Source organism: Phacochoerus africanus, chromosome 16 (genome assembly GCF_016906955.1).
Source record: "Phacochoerus africanus isolate WHEZ1 chromosome 16, ROS_Pafr_v1, whole genome shotgun sequence".
Classification (NCBI taxonomy): Eukaryota; Metazoa; Chordata; class Mammalia; order Artiodactyla; family Suidae; genus Phacochoerus; species Phacochoerus africanus.
In genome coordinates, this window is record NC_062559.1 from 5241881 (window position 1) to 5259995 (window position 18115).

Genomic DNA, 18115 nt, shown 5'->3' on the forward strand with positions numbered 1-18115 from the left:
CCATATTAACCTGTTTCTTTCCTGTTTCCACAGCAAATGCGTCAGAAGAGTAAGCAGCAGGCCAAAATTGAAGCCACTCAGAAACTGGAGCAGGTGAAGAATGAGCAGCAGCAGCAGCAGCAACAGCAGCAGCAGCAGTTTGGCCCTCAGCCTCTCCTGGGTCAGTCTGGCTCGGACACACCGAGCAGTGGGATACAGAGCCCCTTGACCCCCCAGCCTGGCAATGGAAGTATATCTCCTGCACAGTCGTTCCATAAAGACCTGTTTACAAAGCAGCCGCCCAGCACCCCTGCCTCTGCATCATCAGATGATGTGTTTGTAAAGCCGCAAGCCCCCCCTCCTCCCCCCGCGCCATCCCGGGTTTCCATCCCAGAGAGCCTGTCCCAGTCCCAGGCTTCTCAGCCACCTTCCCCGCAGGTGTTCTCACCTGGATCTTCTAACCCCCGGCCACCATCTCCAGTGGACCCTTATGCGAAAATGGTTGGTACCCCAAGACCACCTCCTGGGGGCCATGGCTTTTCCAGAAGAAATTCCGCGTTGGTGGAAACCTCTGCACCTTTATCATCAGTGTCTCGGCCCATGAGCGAGACGCCGGCGAGTCGGCCATCCCCAGTCAGAGATGTGTGCTCTTCCTCCGCAGCAAGCAGTGACCCCTATGCAAAGCCTCCAGACACGCCTCGGCCTGTGATGGCAGATCCGTTTCCCAAACCCTTGGGCCTACCCCGGTCTCCTATAGTTTCTGAGCAAACTGCAAAAGGCCCTCTTGCAGCTGGAGCCAATGACCACTTCACTAAACCATCTCCCAGGGCAGATGCATTTCAAAGACAAAGGATACCTGACCCCTATGGGCGACCCTTGTTGACACCTGCACCTCTTGATAGTGGTTCTGGACCTTTTAAAACGCCCATGCAGCCCCCGCCATCCTCCCAGGATCCTTATGGATCAGTGTCACAGGCACCAAGGCGATTGCCTATGGACCCTTATGAGAGGCCTGCTTTGACGCCACGACCTGTAGATAACTTTTCTCACAACCAGTCAGGTGATCCGTATAGCCAGCCTCCCCTAACCCCACATCCGGCAATGAATGAATCTTTCACCCATCCTTCAAGGGCTTTCCCCCAGCCTGGAACCATATCAAGGCTCGCATCTCAGGATCCATACTCCCAACCTCCAGGAACTCCACGTCCTGTTGTTGATTCTTACTCCCAGCCCTCAGGAACATCTCGCTCCAACCCAGACCCTTACTCTCAACCTCCTGGAACTCCCCGGCCCACCACGATTGACCCGTATAGTCAGCAGCCACCAACCCCAAGACCGCCTGCACAGGCCGACTTGTTGGTTCCACCTGCAGCGAATCAGAGGCATTCGGATCCATATGCTCATCCTCCTGGAACACCAAGACCTGGAATTTCTGTTCCTTACTCTCAACCACCAGCAACACCAAGGCCAAGGGTTTCAGAGGGTTTTACTAGGTCTTCAGTGACAAGACCAGTCCTCATGCCAAATCAGGACCCTTTCCTGCAGGCAGCACAGAATCGAGGACAAGCTTTACCTGGCCCCTTGGTACGGCCCCCTGACGCGTGTTCCCAAGCAGCTAGGCCACCCGGACCTGGGCTTTCAGACACGTTCAGCCGTGTTTCCCCATCTGCTCCCCGTGATCCCTATGAGCAGCCACCCATGACTCCAAGATCTCAGTCTGATTCTCTGGGACCGAGTCAGGTCGCTCACGATGTTGCTGACCAGCCGCGGCCTGGATCAGAGGGGACCTTGGGTGCACCTTCCAACTCTCCAGTGAATTCTCAAGGCCACCAGTTCCCTGCTGTCTCCCAACTCCCTGGACCTGCACCGACCTCGGGAGTCACCGATACACAGAATACTGTAAATATGTCTCAAGCTGATACCGAGAAATTGAGACAGGTAAACAGGTTGTATGTTCTCAGATGTTCTAAATATATTATTTGAGAAAGCTGTCCATTTTATCAAATTGAATAATTTATATACAGATGCTAAAGTTTATCTTTTCTGTAGAATTTGTCATACTTTAGAGAAGAAAGATGAAATTGGTAAAATTAACACCAGTGAATTGGCCTTTCTTTTTGTTTGTTTTTTGGGTTTTTTTTTTTTTGCTTTTCAGGACCACACTTGGAGCATATGGAAGGTCCCGGGCTAGGGGTCAAATCAGAGCTACAGCTGACAACCTACACCACAGCCTCAGCAACACCAGATCCAAGCCATGTCTGCGACCTGCACCACAGCTCATGGCAATGCCAGATCCCTGACCTACTGAGTGAGGCCAGGGATTGAACCTGCATCTTCATAGATGATAGTCAGATTTGTTTCCTCTGAACCAATGGCAGGAACTCCGTGTCATTGATAAAGGCCTTTCTTTATCTGATTTCAGTCTTGATGCGTTTGTAGGGGAGTTCTTAGATAGGAAAGCTTCAGGTTTGTGACAGTTGTGCGGCAAGAAAAAGGACCCAACTCATTTATTTTTTTTGTAAGCTATCGAATAGTTAGGTGTTAACTAGTATTCTCTCAAATGTTGAAATACTAAGATATTTTAACTATTACCACAGTCAAATATGGGAAGCATTGAGACTTAAAAAACTATTAGTTCTCAGAAATCCCAGTGATTTTTGTTTCTTTCCGTTCAGCGACAGAAGTTACGTGAAATCATCCTCCACCAGCAGCAGAAGAAGATGGCAGGTCGACAGGAGAAGGCCTCCCAGGATCCAGGAGCAGTGCCTCCCCCGGCCCCCCTGCAGCACTGGCAGCCGGAGAGCATCGGGCCCGCTTTCACTAGGCCTCCGCCCCCCTATCCCGGGAGCATCAGGTCCCCTGTTGTTCCTCCTCTGGGACCGAGATACACAGTTTTCCCCAAAGACCCCCGTGGACCCTATCCTCCTGATGTTACTGGAGTGGGAATGAGGCCTCAGGGATTTAGGTAAAGCCTTCAGCTTCACGCCAGATTTAAACGTCTAATAGAAAAAGGGAGGAGACGATGGAGATTGCATTTTTTTAAAAAAGATTGACGTGTGTTTTACAATGACAGCAGAGTGATTCACGCACATGTGTACATACGTTATTTTCCACTCATGAGAGGATGTGGATTTTTTTTTTTTTTTCTCCCCTCCAAGGACCCTAAAGACTGCCTTTGTTATGACGGTTGACTGTACTAGCCTGACATTACAGCCAGGATGTAGTTTATCCTTCGCCGGCTCTCTGAAATGTAATGCCACATTCAGTCAGAGCCTCCCTTGATGAGATGAGTGAGAATTATCCTTTCCTTGGAGTTTTTATTTTCATTTAAATTGTAAATGTTTGTAATTTCCACATTCAAAGGATGTTTTCCTTTAGGAACTTTTCGTGATAAGATGAGGTGGTAAAATTAGTGGTTTTTCCCTGAAGCAGCGGGTAGAACCATCACAGCCACATGTGGGCCTGAGTTATAGTAAGGAGGTGATTCCTTAACACAGGCTTTCGTGTTATCATGTATATTTTTTAGTCTAATATCTACCTCCGTGTAATAGTCTTACCCTTATTTTTCTTTTTTCTTTCTCCTTATTTAGACTTTATGCCTCTTTTTTTTTTTTGGCTTTTGTCTTTTTTTGTTGTTGTTGTTGTTGCTATTTCTTGGGCCGCTCCCACGGCATATGGAGGTTCCCAGGCCAGGGGTCGAATCGGAGCTGTAGCCACCGGCCTACGCCAGAGCCACAGCAACTCGGGATCCGAGCCGCGTCTGGAACCTACACCACAGCTCACGGCAACGCCGGATCGTTAACCCACTGAGCAAGGGCAGGGACCGAACCCGCAACCTCATGGTTCCTAGTCGGATTCGTTAACCACTGCGCCACGACGGGAACTCCGACTTTATGCCTCTTTTGCTTTATTTCATATTTATTTGTAAATTGCCTTTGGTTCTTTTAGAATGAGGTACAATATAAGTAAAAGTATTGGTATAATTCATTCATTTACTAAATCATTACAGATAATGCCTGTCCTTGTTCATCTCATTACCCCTCGTCCTCTTTGCTTTCAAGCAAATGGTTTACTATGTCCACTCATCATGCCTTTGTTTTCTCATGTGCCGAGGCCTGTAGGTCTCTCTGCATACGTGATTAGACCTCCTGCCTTCATTCAGGCGTCCTCCCCACGTCAGCCTCCCCATATCAGTCTCCCTAAATAGAGAAAGAAGAAATGGACTCTAATGCAACTCCAGCAGTATCCTGCTGATTTCCAAACAGTTGACTCCATCTGCTTGTTGGCTTTCCTTTTCTTTGTCTACATTATCTGTTAGATCACACGTCTTTATTGCTTGGGTATGGCATTTATTATAGGGTACTTAGCAAAGATTTATTTGCATGTAGATGCTTTATAAGGGCTTTCTAATGGTGATAATTTTGGTTTTGCTAAGTCATTCTATCTGGCAACCTTAGTTTTGTATTTGAGTTTCATCTCAGATGTTTGCTTTTTATCAAACTAACTCTAAATTCAGCATAATACTTACTATTAACTATATGCTTTTTTCGTCTTCTTTTAGATTTGGATTTCCAGGAGGAAGTCATGGTCCCTTGTCAAGTCAGGAACGCTTCCTTATGCCTCCTCAACAAATACAAGGATCTGGAGTTCCTCCACAGCTGAGAAGGTCAATGTCTGTAGATATGACTAGGCCTCTAAATAACTCACAAATGAATAACCCAGTTGGACTTCCTCAGCATTTTCCACCGCAGAGCCTGCCAGTTCAGCAGCATAACATACTGGGCCAAGCATTTATCGAGTTGAGGCACAGGGCCCCCGATGGAAGGCCACGGATGCCCTTCACCGCCTCTCCAGGCAACATGATAGAGGCACCTTCCCATCCAAGACATGGGAGCTTCGTTCCCCGACCAGACTTCCCAGGCCCAAGACACACAGACCCAGTGAGACGGCCTTCCCAGGCTCTCCCTCATCAGCTGCCTGTGCATCCCAGTTTGGAACAAGTGCCGCCAGCTCCGCAAGAGCAAAGCCATCCCGTCCACCCGTCTTCTGTGCTCATGAGGTCTCTGAGTCATCCCTTGGGAGGTGAATTTCCGGAGGCCCCTCTGTCAGCGTCTGCACCAGCTGAAGCAGCGCCTGATGATTTGCAGATAAGCGCCCAGTCTTCCGACGGGCTCGAGGAAAAGCTGGACCCTGATGACCCCTCAGTTAAAGAACTGGATGTGAAAGACCTCGAGGGGGTTGAAGTCAAAGACTTGGATGATGAAGACCTTGAAAATTTAAATCTAGATACAGAGGATGGCAAGGGCGATGAGTTAGATACCTTAGGTAATTTGGAAACTAACGATCCTAACCTGGACGACCTCTTAAAGTCTGGAGAATTTGACATCATTGCATATACAGATCCGGAACTGGACTTAGGAGATAAGAAAAGCATGTTTAACGAGGAGCTCGACCTCAGTGTTCCAATCGATGATAAGTTAGATAGTCAGTGTGTATCTCTTGAACCCCCCAAAAAGGAGCAGGAAGACAAAACTGTGGTTCCTTCCGATAAGCCTTCTCCTTGGAAAAAATCCATGGTCACCAGTGAGATAAAAACAGAAGTACTGTCTCCAAATTCTAAAGGGGAATCCAACTGTGAAAGTGAGAAAAGTGAAGCGTGTAGAGACCACGTGGACGCCCCCTGCCCCGGGGCCTCTGCTCACACAGCCACAAATGATGGGGAGAAAGCTTCCTTGCAGTCTTGTGATACGGAGCTCCTTGAGAAAAGAGCCGACGGAGAAACCACCGGCTCCAACACAGGTGGTGGTTGTGGGCCTGCTCACTTGCCTGCCGAAGATGTGATAAACCCTTGCGGGATAACGGGATCGACTCCAGTTCTCTCAAGTTTACTCGCTAATGAGAAATCTGATAACTCAGACACGAGGCCGTCGGGGTCTCCACCTCCAACTCTGCCGGCCTCACCACCCAGTCATGTGTCAAGTTTGCCTCCTCCCCTCATGACACCACCTGGTCATGGTCTGGATAACACCATGAATTCCAGTGTGACGGCGGTCCCTAGATTAAACCATACTTTCCCTCCGGGTATGCAGGTAAACCCGGGATTCCTCCAGGGCCAGTCACCAGTAAACCACGCTTTTGGAACAGGAAAACCTACAAATCAGACTGTCCCTCTGACAAGTCAGTCTGGTACCGGCGGCATGTCGGGACCCCAGCAGCTAATGATTCCTCAGACGTTAGCCCAGCAGAATAGAGAGAGGCCCCTCCTCCTGGAGGAGCAGCCTCTCCTTCTGCAGGATCTTTTGGACCAGGAGCGGCAGGAACAGCAGCAGCAGAGACAGATGCAAGCCATGATTCGTCAGCGGTCGGAACCATTCTTCCCCAACATCGGTAGGAATTCCTTTGTGTTTCAAAATACTGTGTGCGTTGGGTGGAAAGCAGCATGCTTACAAGATTTCAGTGTGAAAATTCCCTGTGGACTAGAGCACCGAGGGCCCTATTTCTGTTACTCCTTCAGTTTTGAAATGAAAGTAATTAAGTTTTTTGGGATTCCTCCCAGGTAAATCAAGAGATTGAAAAGTCTGAGTTTCAGACCTTCTCAATTTTTTATGATATTGTTTTTATGATATTGTTTATCATAAAATATATTTTTATAGTATTTAATAGAAACACATCTTTTTTAGTTTTTTCCCTTCTTTATTACCAGGTATTTTCAGAGTCATTGAAAGATGAATTTAAAGAAATTGTGTTAGAAGTAATCTTCTTCTTACCTTATTATGTACAGTGAATGCTTGGCAATTTTTTTGGTCACACAAAGCTCTACAACTTTTTTCCAGTAGCTTGGGGACAATCCCACAAAACAGAACTACAATAGAAATACCTGATTCTTTCTCTTTACGAGAAAGAATCAGCAGTTAAAGAACACGTGTCTAAGGAATGATTTCTTCTAAACAATAAAATTGACCTTCTGGGGGTTCCCGTCGTGGCGCAGTGGTTAACGAATCCGATGAGGAACCATGAGGTTGCGGGTTCGATCCCTGGCCTTGCTCAGTGGGTTAAGGATCCGGCTTTGCCATGAGCTGTGGTGTCAATCGTAGATGCGGCTCAGATCCCACATTGCTGTGGCTGTGGTGTAGGCTTGGCAGCTGCGTCTCCAATTAGACCCCTAGCTTGGGAACCTCCACATGCCATGGTGTGGCCCTGGAGAAGGCAAAAAGACCAAAAAAAAAAAAATGACCATCTGTCCTACATACATTACCAATTCCATCATATTGGTCTCATTTCCTTTTTATTTATGCAGAGAGGTTTTTTTCTCAGTAGCCTATCCTTATTGTAAGAAATTCATACATTTTTCTCTTAAAGAGTGCTAACTAATTTAGTGGAACTCCTTCGTGTTGCAGAAATAACTGCAGATTCTCATTCATGATATAATATTACTTAAATAAGCAGTTCTACTTAATATTGTGAAAGTTGGGGTAAAAGGAATTGCATTGCTTCAGATTAGTGCTGTAATCTCCCTTATGTTTGACAAGCACCTTGTTTTGATTCTTGCAAAACTAAGGTATTCATGGATCACTTAGGATGAAATTCAGGATACGATTCTTGTCATTTCATAATTCCTTACCTGGAATAGAGAGACCGACAGTTAGCGATTATTACGTAATAAGGAACAAGGAGTTCCCATTGTGCTCAGTGGGCTAAGGACTCAGTGTTGTCGCTGAAGATTCAGGTTCAATCCCTGTCCTCACTCAGTGGGTTAAGGATCTGGCGTTGCCGCAGCTGTGGCAGTAGGTCACAGACGCAGCTCAGATCCAGTGTTGCCGTTGTCATGGCTGTGGTGTAGGTCCTAGCTGCTGCTCTGATTTGACCCCAGCCCTGAAACCTCCATATGCCACAGCTGCAGCCGTGAAAGTAGTGGTAATGGCAGGAGTGGCAGCAGCAGCAGAAGCAGCAGCAATAGTAGTAGTTGTTGTTGTAGTCATGCATAGGGAGTGTAAGTTACATGTTTGGGATAGTTCTGTTACCTCTTAGTGTCGTTTGAACCAACTGCTATGAAATAAGTAACTTTAAAATGTATTTCTTCTTTAGATTTTGATGCAATTACAGATCCTATAATGAAAGCCAAAATGGTGGCTCTTAAAGGCATAAATAAAGTAATGGCACAAAACAATATGGGCATGCCGCCGATGGTTATGAACAGGTAGGTGAAGACGTCTCTCCTTCTTCCTGTGCGTCAAGAAGTGTGTGAAACTGGAGTTCCTGTTGTGGCACAGCAGGTTAAGAACCCAGCTAGTATCCATGAAGATGCGGGTTCAGTTCCTGGCCTCACTCTGTGGGTTAAAGGATCCAGCGTTGCCGTAAGCTGCAGTATAGGTTGCAGATGTGGCTTGGATCTGGCGTGGCTGTGGCTGTGGTGTAGGCCAGCAGCTGTGGCTCCAATATGACCCCTAGGCTGGGAACCTAAATATGCCACAGGTGCGGCCCTAAAAAGACCAAAAAAAAAAAAAAAAGAAGTGCGTGAAATTATTGCTAGTTACTAGAGAGCATTTTGTACCTCAAAACTTGGAGTCTAGGAATGAACAATGAATACTTACTTAAATTGATTGTGATGTCAGCTGAATATGATCAAATGGAAACTGCTGTGCAAATGTAAAGACTAAATCTTCATTGGTTTCAGGGCAAACATAATAAAAACAGTATAGAGTGCTTTGAAAGGATGACTTGATTAAGCAGGAAATCCAAAGTATTTAAGTGTATGTTTGTTTAAAACTTTAGAATAGTTGAAGCTAATTCACAGCTGCTTGGGACGGAGGTCCTTCACCCTGAAGGTGAAGAGGGAGGTTAAGCAGGAAAATGAAATTAAACAGCTCTGTGCTGAGAATAGAAGGTAGCGTAGTTAAGTCTGTGAATATTTTTTTATTCCATCAGAGAACTTTTGAAAGTTGGCATTTGGAAAATTTATAAACCTTTTTACTCTTAGCAGAAAATGGAAAATTGTACATTAAAGAAGACTGTGCAAGTAGTTTGACTCTGAATTTCTGAAATTAGAGTATTCATGCCCCTTAAGGGGTATTAATAACCACAGGCAGTGTTTCTTAAGTTTTGATAATGGACCATCATCAGAATTATGTGGTAGTCTTTTTTAAAGATGCAGGTTCATTTGCTCCGCAGGAGATGGACTGAATCAGAACATCTGGAGGGGGTGCTCGTGTGCCTGTGGTTGGAGTGGGTGCCGTGCATGTTGCTGTTTGAGGACCTCAGGCAGTGGAATAGGCATAGAGCCTCCAGTTAGCCTGATTGTCTTGTTGAATGTGGATAATTGCGGAGTTGAATATAAAATCTACATGAACTGAAGATGAACACGATCCCTCAAGTAAACCGGGAGTCCTTCCAGGGGCTTCGTTGAGACGCTCTGGGAACGGCCGGGAAGCACCGTTGAGAGCGCAAAGGAGAGAGGGGTTTCTCATGATTTTCGTTATTGCACAGCCTCTGTCAACACTATTTATATGTCACAAGGATTCAGAAGTTTTTTATGTCATAAACTTTTTTGACATTCCAGTGAAGCCCTTGAATTCCTTTGCAGAATATTTTAATGCAAAACCAAAAACATAGGATTACAGAGGAAACAATTATGTATGAAATAGAGTTATCTAAATGTGAAAGTTACAGTAGACATATATGCCTCTTTATTGTATTATTAAATTGAGCAGTAGGTCTAATAACTACCATTATTACAAAGTAATGATGAGCCTAAATGACCTGCCAGGTATGTGCAACCACTTGCTGTGAAAATGATGTGAACTCTGGAGTTCCCGTCGTGGCGCAGTGGTTAACGAATCCGACTGGGAACCATGAGGTTGCGGGTTCGGTCCCTGCCCTTGCTCAGTGGGTTGACGATCCGGCGTTGCCGTGAGCTGTGGTGTAGGTTGCAGGCGCGGCTCGGATCCCGCATTGCTGTGGCTCTGGCGTAGGCCGGTGGCTGCAGCTCCGATTCAACCCCAAGCCTGGGAACCTCCATATGCTGCGGGAGCGGCCCAAGAAATAGCAAAAAGACAAAAAAAAAAAGAAAAGAAAACGATGTGAACTCTCTTGGTGACAAAGTCATGGTACTGCTAGTCCTGCTGTAGTTTTTGCTGCCTGAAGTCAAAACAGAAGGAAATGCCAAACTTCATCCAGCACTTTCTTTAGAATACGAACCTCCGAATCAGAACCCCTGCTTTTTCAGCATCACATCTGCCCCAGTTAGATACACTCATTGACCGGTCATGTAGCTGCCGTACTGTTGGCTGTTCTGCCGAGCCCTTGGAAGTAGAGGTGATGCCTTTTCTGAAGTGATGTGGTAGATCGACCGAGGGTGGTACTCAGTGAGGTTTGGATGAAGAGTTGTTCCAGGAGTTCCTGTCATGGCGCAGTGGTTAACGAATCCGACGAGGAACCATGAGGTTGTGGGTTCGGTCCCTGCCCTTGCTCAGTGGGTTAACGATCCGGCGTTGCCGTGAGCTGTGGTGTAGGTTCCAGACGCGGCTCGGATCCCGCGTTGCTGTGGCTCTGGTGTAATGTAAGCCGGCGGCTTCAGCTCCGATTCGACCCCTGGCCTGGGAACCTCCATATGCCCCAGGAGCGGCCCAAAGAAATAGCAAAAAGACAAAAAATAATAATAATAATAAAATAAAATAAAAAAAAAAGTTGTTCCACACCAGCGCTATGGTGGGGACAGGGGGCAGCAGGTGAATCAAAAGCCCGAGTGAGAAAATTAAAAAGCATAGTTTTAAATTCTAATAACACTTAGATATTAATTTGTACAATATTTGATAGGTGGCTTGGAAAACAATATCTTATGTTGAAGCATTTGGTCCCTCAAGAGGCAGTGTTTTCATCAAAGCAGTACTATTTCTGTGACTGTTAAAATTTAGAATAAGTAATATCTTGCCTGATATTTTGAACCATGTAGACTTTTTCTTAGTGCCCAGTTTTTGATTTGCTTTAACTTCAGATACAGAAATGCACAGAAACATGTGAAAGTTCTTATTTGAAGTACATCTTTTGTTTTGGAAAACAAAAATCTAAGCTGCCAATTTTTCAAAATAAAGACGGGAGCCAATAATTTTCTTAGCATTTATGTTGTAAAGCGACGTCTTCATGATCACCTTTGATCTAAAGGACCTGAGTTAATTTTGAGGGACAGTGAGGCACATGCCGAGCAGAGCCTCTGCTGCAGCCTCATGGCGAGAAAATTACTTAAATCTCTCTGAGTCGTCTTTCATCATGAGGAGGACGAGAGCAGTCAGAGCCCGTGCCTCACAGGGTTGCGTATGTAGTACAGGCGGGTACACGACAAACAGCGCTTTGGGAAATGATTTTAATGAAGAAGGCGTTGCCGTTATTCCCTCTTCCCTCGGAGAGAAAGTTGTTCAGCACTTAAAACCAGTGTTCGTTCCCGTCTGAAAAAGAGTGGGTGTGTGTACCTGTGTAACTGAATCCCTTTGTTGTGCAGCAGAAGTGCACACACCCTTGTCCATCACCTACGCTGCATTAAAACCTAATAATAATAGTCGTGTGAGTTCCACGAGCTGATCATCTGATGCTTAGTGCTTCTTTTCACAGGTTCCCCTTCATGGGCCCGCCGGTGCCTGGCGCACACCCTGGTGAAGGGCAGAATGTCCTGCCCCAGACAGTGACGCAGGTATTGCCGCTTGTAACTCGTCACTCTGGAATGCGTGTTTCCTGTGTGTCTCACTGTCCTTTTTCGTGAGGCCACTTCTAGAAAGCAGTCGAAGTCCTAGCACCCTGCCAGAAGATCTTATCAGCTCAGCAGAGTTAATAAAGACATTTTATTTATTATTTTTTGAAGGGACAGACAAAAAGGTTGAAAAATTGACAGTTTCTGAAAAAAGACCTATGTATTTCAGGGCAGAAGATCACTGGGAGGGAAACCAAATGCTTAGGATTTTGAGGTTTGCTTTTGCTTTAACTCCACAAAGACATGCCCTACATTTTAGAATTCATCCATAGCATTTAAATGTAAAACTGTGACCAATTGTAGAAAAGAACTATATAATCATTTTATTTAGATACAGATAGTTGTGTTCTGCTATTTATTCCTAGAAATGTGTTCGTTTTTAAGTACATAACATTCAAGATAATTAGCTTTAAGTATAAACATTTAAATATTTAGTGTCAAACAGTGTCTGAGAAAGTAGAGCTGCTTATTTCGTCTTGTTTTCTTCAGTGTCTTTTTTTGTTTGTTGCTGGTTGTTTTTTCCCCCCAAATATCTACCTGGAAGAAAAAAGAAAAGACTACCTAATATGTGTCTTTTTGGCCTATTTGTCTATTTTCTTTTTTGCCCTGCCAGCTGTCCATTACGCTGATAATTATATTCTTTTCATTAAAAAAAAAGAGAGAGAGAGCCACCACCTGATACAGTTGAAAATGCATAGGCTTCATAGCTGAGTTAAAAAATAATCTGAGGAGTTCCCATCGTAGTTCAGCGGAAACAAATCTGACTAGGATGCATGGTGATGCAGGTTCGATCCCTGACCTCGCTCAGTGGGTTGAGGATCTGGCACTGCTGTGGCTGTGGTGTAGGCCGGCAGCTTACAGCTCCAATTCGACCCCTAGCCTGGGAACCTCCGTATGCCACAGCGGCAGCCCTAAAAAAAAGTAGTAATAGTAATCATCTGAGTTCCACTCTGAGTTTATTTTGTAACTTTGGAGAAGCTTCGGACCTCTGCCAGCCGACCTGCCCAGATTCTGTGGTTTACGTGTAGGACAGTCTGGGTGTCGCATCGCTGGGGGTTGTTACCTTGGGTACCACTCATGTCTAACAATCTGTGACTGCTCAGTAAGTGCTCTGTCAAAGTTAATTTATCAGATTGTTGCCAGGGAAATAAGATAGTCCATGAGAAAGTAAGAGTAACACTTCAAATTAGTGTATGTTTGTTTTATTATTTGCGTGTGTTAGAGACCTTACTGCTTGTTTATAAATAACTCCATGTTGCGGAGTGGAATTTAGTAGATCTGGAACCCGTGTTGATGTCTCAGTTGCAGAAGAAAGCAGGTAGCTTTTTATTGAAAAGTGGGGTTTTATGTGGGTCTTTAGCCAGGTATTATGCTATTTGATTTGCTGTACTATTTCTGATGAATAAGCCCTTACTTCAAACACAGTTGTTTCTCAACTGAAATCTAGAAAATAAAACAGTTCAGAGATAGTTTTAAATTTTCAGAAGTGAGGTGGTCACCACAAAGTTTATCGTAGTTTTTATAGAAAGGAAAGCTTTAAAAATGTGTCATAAGAAATTATTTTTTTCCCTTCCAGTTCTTTTTTTCATTTTTAAAAGTTTTTCCCCCTTTAACTGAAATGTGGAATAAACCTATTTGTAAATTTTACTTATTTTAGGATGGCAGTATAACACATCAGATTTCTAGGCCTAATCCTCCAAATTTTGGTCCAGGCTTTGTCAGTAAGTATAAATCTAATCAGTTACATGTTCTCTGGGGATTGCTTGTTTGCACTATATTTGTGTTCTTCTGCAGTCTTGGAGTTAGTGTAGGTTGTTATTGTAAGTCAGAGTGCCCTCATCTTTTATTAAACATCACTGCCCTATTAGGCGTCTTTTTCTCAAGGCATGTATTTTATTGCTTTTTTTTTCTTTCTGTGCATGAATAATTATGATTAGAGATAAATATCTTAATACAGAACAATCGACTTCCCCATTCTCTTCAATGTTGCTGCTGTTTTTGTAGTTAGATTGGGCACTTTACAATCTGTGGAGTTAAACCACTTCTTTTTTAACGACTGTCTGCCTAAGTGACAAGGACACTGAATGGCAACAACAAAGGGCATGTGCTTATCGCTCCGTCGGGTTAGCAGCATGGTGTGGCGTCAAGGATGCAGGAGGCCAGTGAATCCTTTCTAGTTACCTTCAGGGGTCCCAAGGTGGTTCAGGATAGCATTTAACGTTCTCCCCAAACTGAACCTTTCTGAAATCTTCAGACTGTTTAGCTAACTTTTTTTTCACCATTATTTTTCATTTTGCTCACCTCTGCTCTCCTGGTTCCAGAAACCAGAAAGGCTTTCCTTGCGGTAGGTCTCATTCTACCAGAAGCAGAACTTCTGAAATCTTGTGAAAAAGCCTGTTCTTGAAAAATGCCCTTCAAATTGAGTAGACTAGATTTCAAGTTCGTACATGTACTGGAACTTCTGGGTTAAGAACAAACCCAGAGTCTGACCTTTTGAAATTACCCCTGCATTAATTATTGTAATTTGAATATATATTCGCATTAAAACCAAGTAAACTGCTATAACCAACTGGCTTTTTCTGGCTTTATTGTGCCCATTGGCTTTGGTTGGATTCTTATTGTATGACAATATTCTGTTATCATTGATGTAATTTTTCAGCTAATGTCCTTCTCGGAGTTGTATTTATTCATTTCTTTGTCTTAAAAGTGAGTCAAAAAAGTATATTCTGAATTTCACAACCATAAGATGACTTTTTTTTTTTTTAAACAAAAAATACCTTGGCATCAGTGAAGTAAAGTGCCCTTAAAGAATAAGAAGGAATATTGGTACAAGATGAAGAGATAACCATTTGGGGAGATATTGGTGACAGTCATACAAGTGGAAAAGATTTTACCTCGTCAGTTATTTCCTGCCTTTGCTTATTTATAGAAGTATGAGTCAGAGAATTCATAAAAATTATCAATGTTTTGAACTTACGGATTTCCTTTGTAAAACAGACTTCATATTGGTCCTATCTGATAGATTCCAGAGTCCCCCTCTCTTAGTTTAGGAGAGATTTTTACTATTTAGAAACAGGCAAAACCTTATAAACTTAGGAAAATCAGCATGGCAAATGACACCCGATCCATGCTCTGGACCTTAATAGGCTATGTCTGTCTTTGTCTCTTCAAAATCTGTAAAGTCGAATTACTCAAATACAGATTCAGATATAGTTTAGTATATAGTTTGACATGCGGGTTAGAGAATTTGTTTAGTAGATAAAAGTATTCCATTAGATAAGCCATCTGCCTTTCAAAGATTGGGTTTATAGTATTTTTATATAAGTATGACATTAACGTGTTCTGAGAACATGCATTCTTTGATTTTCTTAACTATTTTTCTAAAATCTCCTACTTTATAGTTACATTATGGTCTGATATTTAGTACTATGTTTTCACATTTATTATAAGGTCATGATGAAATTGTTTCCTTACAAAATGGGTTTATGTAACTTTTATCTTAGAGTTCTTAGAAAATTAACACCAGTGAATTGGAATTTTTTCCTCAGATGATTCACAGCGTGAGCAGTATGAAGAATGGCTTCAGGAGACCCAGCAGCTTCTTCAGATGCAGCAGAAATACCTTGAAGAACAAATTGGTGCACACAGAAAATCTAAGAAGGCCCTTTCAGCTAAACAGCGCACTGCCAAGAAAGCCGGGCGTGAGTTTCCAGAAGAGGATGCAGAACAACTCAAGCACGTCACTGAACAGCAGAGCATGGTTCAGAAACAGTTGGAGCAGGTAATGAATGGGCTTGGAAGGTGGAAACAGTTGTGGATGAGTAGGATGTTTTGGCCTGTCGTTAATTAGAAATTTCCGATGGGTCTTAAATGGCTTGCAGAAGTGCATTAGCAGAAGCGACAGCTCTGAGATCTCTTATTAACTGAAGAAATAACAGCTCCAGTCCTTGCCCCAGAGTAATGGTCACACAGCCCTGACGATGATGAAATTAATTCTCATAATCCTGACTTAGAGGTACTATTTTCATACTCTGGTCTGAAGCCCTGGTATAGCTAGTAAGCTGGGAAATTCGGGTGTTTCCCTGTGCTGAGGAATCGCTCTGCAGAGTCTTCAGCCTCCTGAGGACAGCTCATGGGCGGCGGGGGTTCCTTAGTGTCCTGCTTGGAGCTTGCTTTGCCGTGTCCTTTGGTTCCCTGGTTTCTAATGGAATTTCAGGTGGAGCATTTGAACCATTCTGGTGGTTCTTTTTCACGGTGGGTTTTTATTAGTATTTCTTCCCAATATTTTGGTTTTAAAATACATTGGTATATCGTATGTCAAGGACTCATTCTTGAAAAATGGACCATTTTGCTGTTGTCTTCTGTTAGTAACTAGATGTTTCTCAAAATGCTCATACTGAAATAACAGTTATACTTGAAAAGAAGTAAAATTTAAAAATTTTATTGAAAATAAAATAATGAGTGTTCAGAACGTGTTAAGTGGCCATTCCTGGGTATTTACTCAAATGAATTAAAAACTTCATATGAAAACCTGTACAGAGATATTTATAGCAGCTCTAACATAGTCACCAAAAGCTGTAAACACCCTGACAGTTCTTCAGGGGCACATGATTGGACAAAGTATGGTATATCCATGCAGTGAATGGAGTACTATACAGCAATGAAAAGGAATGAATGTTTGATATTGCAACTAGGATGGATCTCGAGAGCATGATACTGAGTAAAAGAAGCCAGTCCCAAAAAGTTATATACTGGTTTATAGAACATTTTTGAAATGACAAAATTATGAAGGTGGATGGTTGCTGAGTGGTTGCGTGGCTCAGGGATGAGGAGGAGCATTTGACTCTTGACTGTAAAAGGGTAGCATGAGAGAGTTTAGAATTTTCTGTATCTTGACTGTGGTGGTGGCCACACTGGTCTCTACATGTTAAAGTCATGGCGCAGTGGTTAATCGGACTAGGAACCATGAGTTTGCAGGTTAGATCCCTGACCTCGCTCAGTGGGTTAAGGATCCAGCGTTGCCATTAGCTATGGTGTAGGTTGCAGACTCGGCTCGGATCCCGCGTTGCTGTGGCTCTGGCGAAGGCCAGCGGCTACAGCTCCGATTCAACCCCTAGCCTAGGAACCTCCATATGCCACGGGTGTGGCCCTAGAAAAGACAAATGAATAAATAAATAAAGTCATGAAATTGTATACCAGGAAAGGTCAATTCTGCTTTTGATTGTCAATCAAATTTGAATCCCTGTGTTAATAGTGGAAAGGGAAGCACTCAGAGTAGATTGACTCCATGAAAATGAGAGTGCTTTCTGTGGGGGGCACACAGTCTCACGCCCTGTCTTGCTTTAACCTCCTCTGTAACCTTCTCTACAAGTTAGTGTTGTCACCATTTTGCACAAGGAGTCTGCTGCGTCCTTGTAGAGACAGGTAACGTGTTGGCTTGTAGCTGCTCATTAGATTAGGGATTTGGACTCGGGCATTTCATCTCCAAGCTACAGTTACTACAGTGATGTACCAGCAATAAGGTGATTACAGTAGAATTCCTGTTGCTTAAAACTAGGACTATTCCGGAATGAGAGGTTTCTTTTCTCTTTAAATTTACTCTCTGGGGCTATGTTTATTGCAAGTAAGTATGCTTTTAAGGATTTCTTTATAAATTATTTTTAGCCCTTTTATTTCCTTTTGGTATATTTCTATAACTTTTTTATGATGAGGGCCTTGTTTTTTCATATCCATGGATCAGATCCTATTTAGAAGCCTAATACTATACTTGGAAAATGGGGCACATCATCTGTTACGGTATAGTTGCCAGCAATCCAGTATCATCTCATTACGACAAGCAATTAAGGGTAACGCTTTTTTTTTTTTTTTTTTTTTTTAGAGTGGTCGCAACCACAGCATATGACAATTCCCTGGCCAGGGATTGAAAGCAAGCCACAGCTGCAACCTGCACCACAACTGGCTGCTACAGCAGTGCCAGATCCTTAACCCACTGCACCAGGCCAGGGCCTGAACCCACACCTCTGCAGCAGCCTGAGCCGCCGCAGTCGGATTCATAACCCACTGTGCCACAGCAGGAACTCCTTGATGATAACACTTCTTAAACAGTTTTAAAATTGTCATGAGAAAGGCATAGACCTTCTGTATTCCAGATAGCGTTCTGAACACTTTATGTGTATTCATACCCCTTCACTAATGCAGTGGTGATTCCTCAGTTCTAGCTAGTAAACCAGTCAGGAAAAAAAGATGGGCAGGAGTTACCCAGCTACTGGAAAACAAGCCAAAACCATTATAGAGAATGCTAGTCTTCCTGGGAATCTGTTGAAAACAAGTTGAAAAACTATTAGAACTAGGCTCAGTATACTGCCGTGTACAAAAACTGAGTGATTTTGGAGGATAGGT

The 18115-nt window shown here is 43.6% G+C and overlaps 1 protein-coding gene across 6 annotated transcripts in view; it reads left to right on the forward strand.

Moving 5' to 3' along the window:
* KMT2C (lysine methyltransferase 2C) overlaps positions 1–18115 on the forward strand; it is a 286669-nt gene that overhangs the window by 240318 nt on the left and 28236 nt on the right. For all 6 annotated transcript variants that reach the window (XM_047762929.1, XM_047762935.1, XM_047762930.1 and 3 more), the window contains 7 exons: positions 34–1917; positions 2655–2944; positions 4541–6366; positions 8065–8176; positions 11581–11659; positions 13374–13437; positions 15265–15497. In XM_047762929.1, the coding sequence (XP_047618885.1) occupies positions 34–1917; positions 2655–2944; positions 4541–6366; positions 8065–8176; positions 11581–11659; positions 13374–13437; positions 15265–15497 (4488 nt within the window). The remainder of the gene's footprint in view (positions 1–33; positions 1918–2654; positions 2945–4540; positions 6367–8064; positions 8177–11580; positions 11660–13373; positions 13438–15264; positions 15498–18115) is intronic.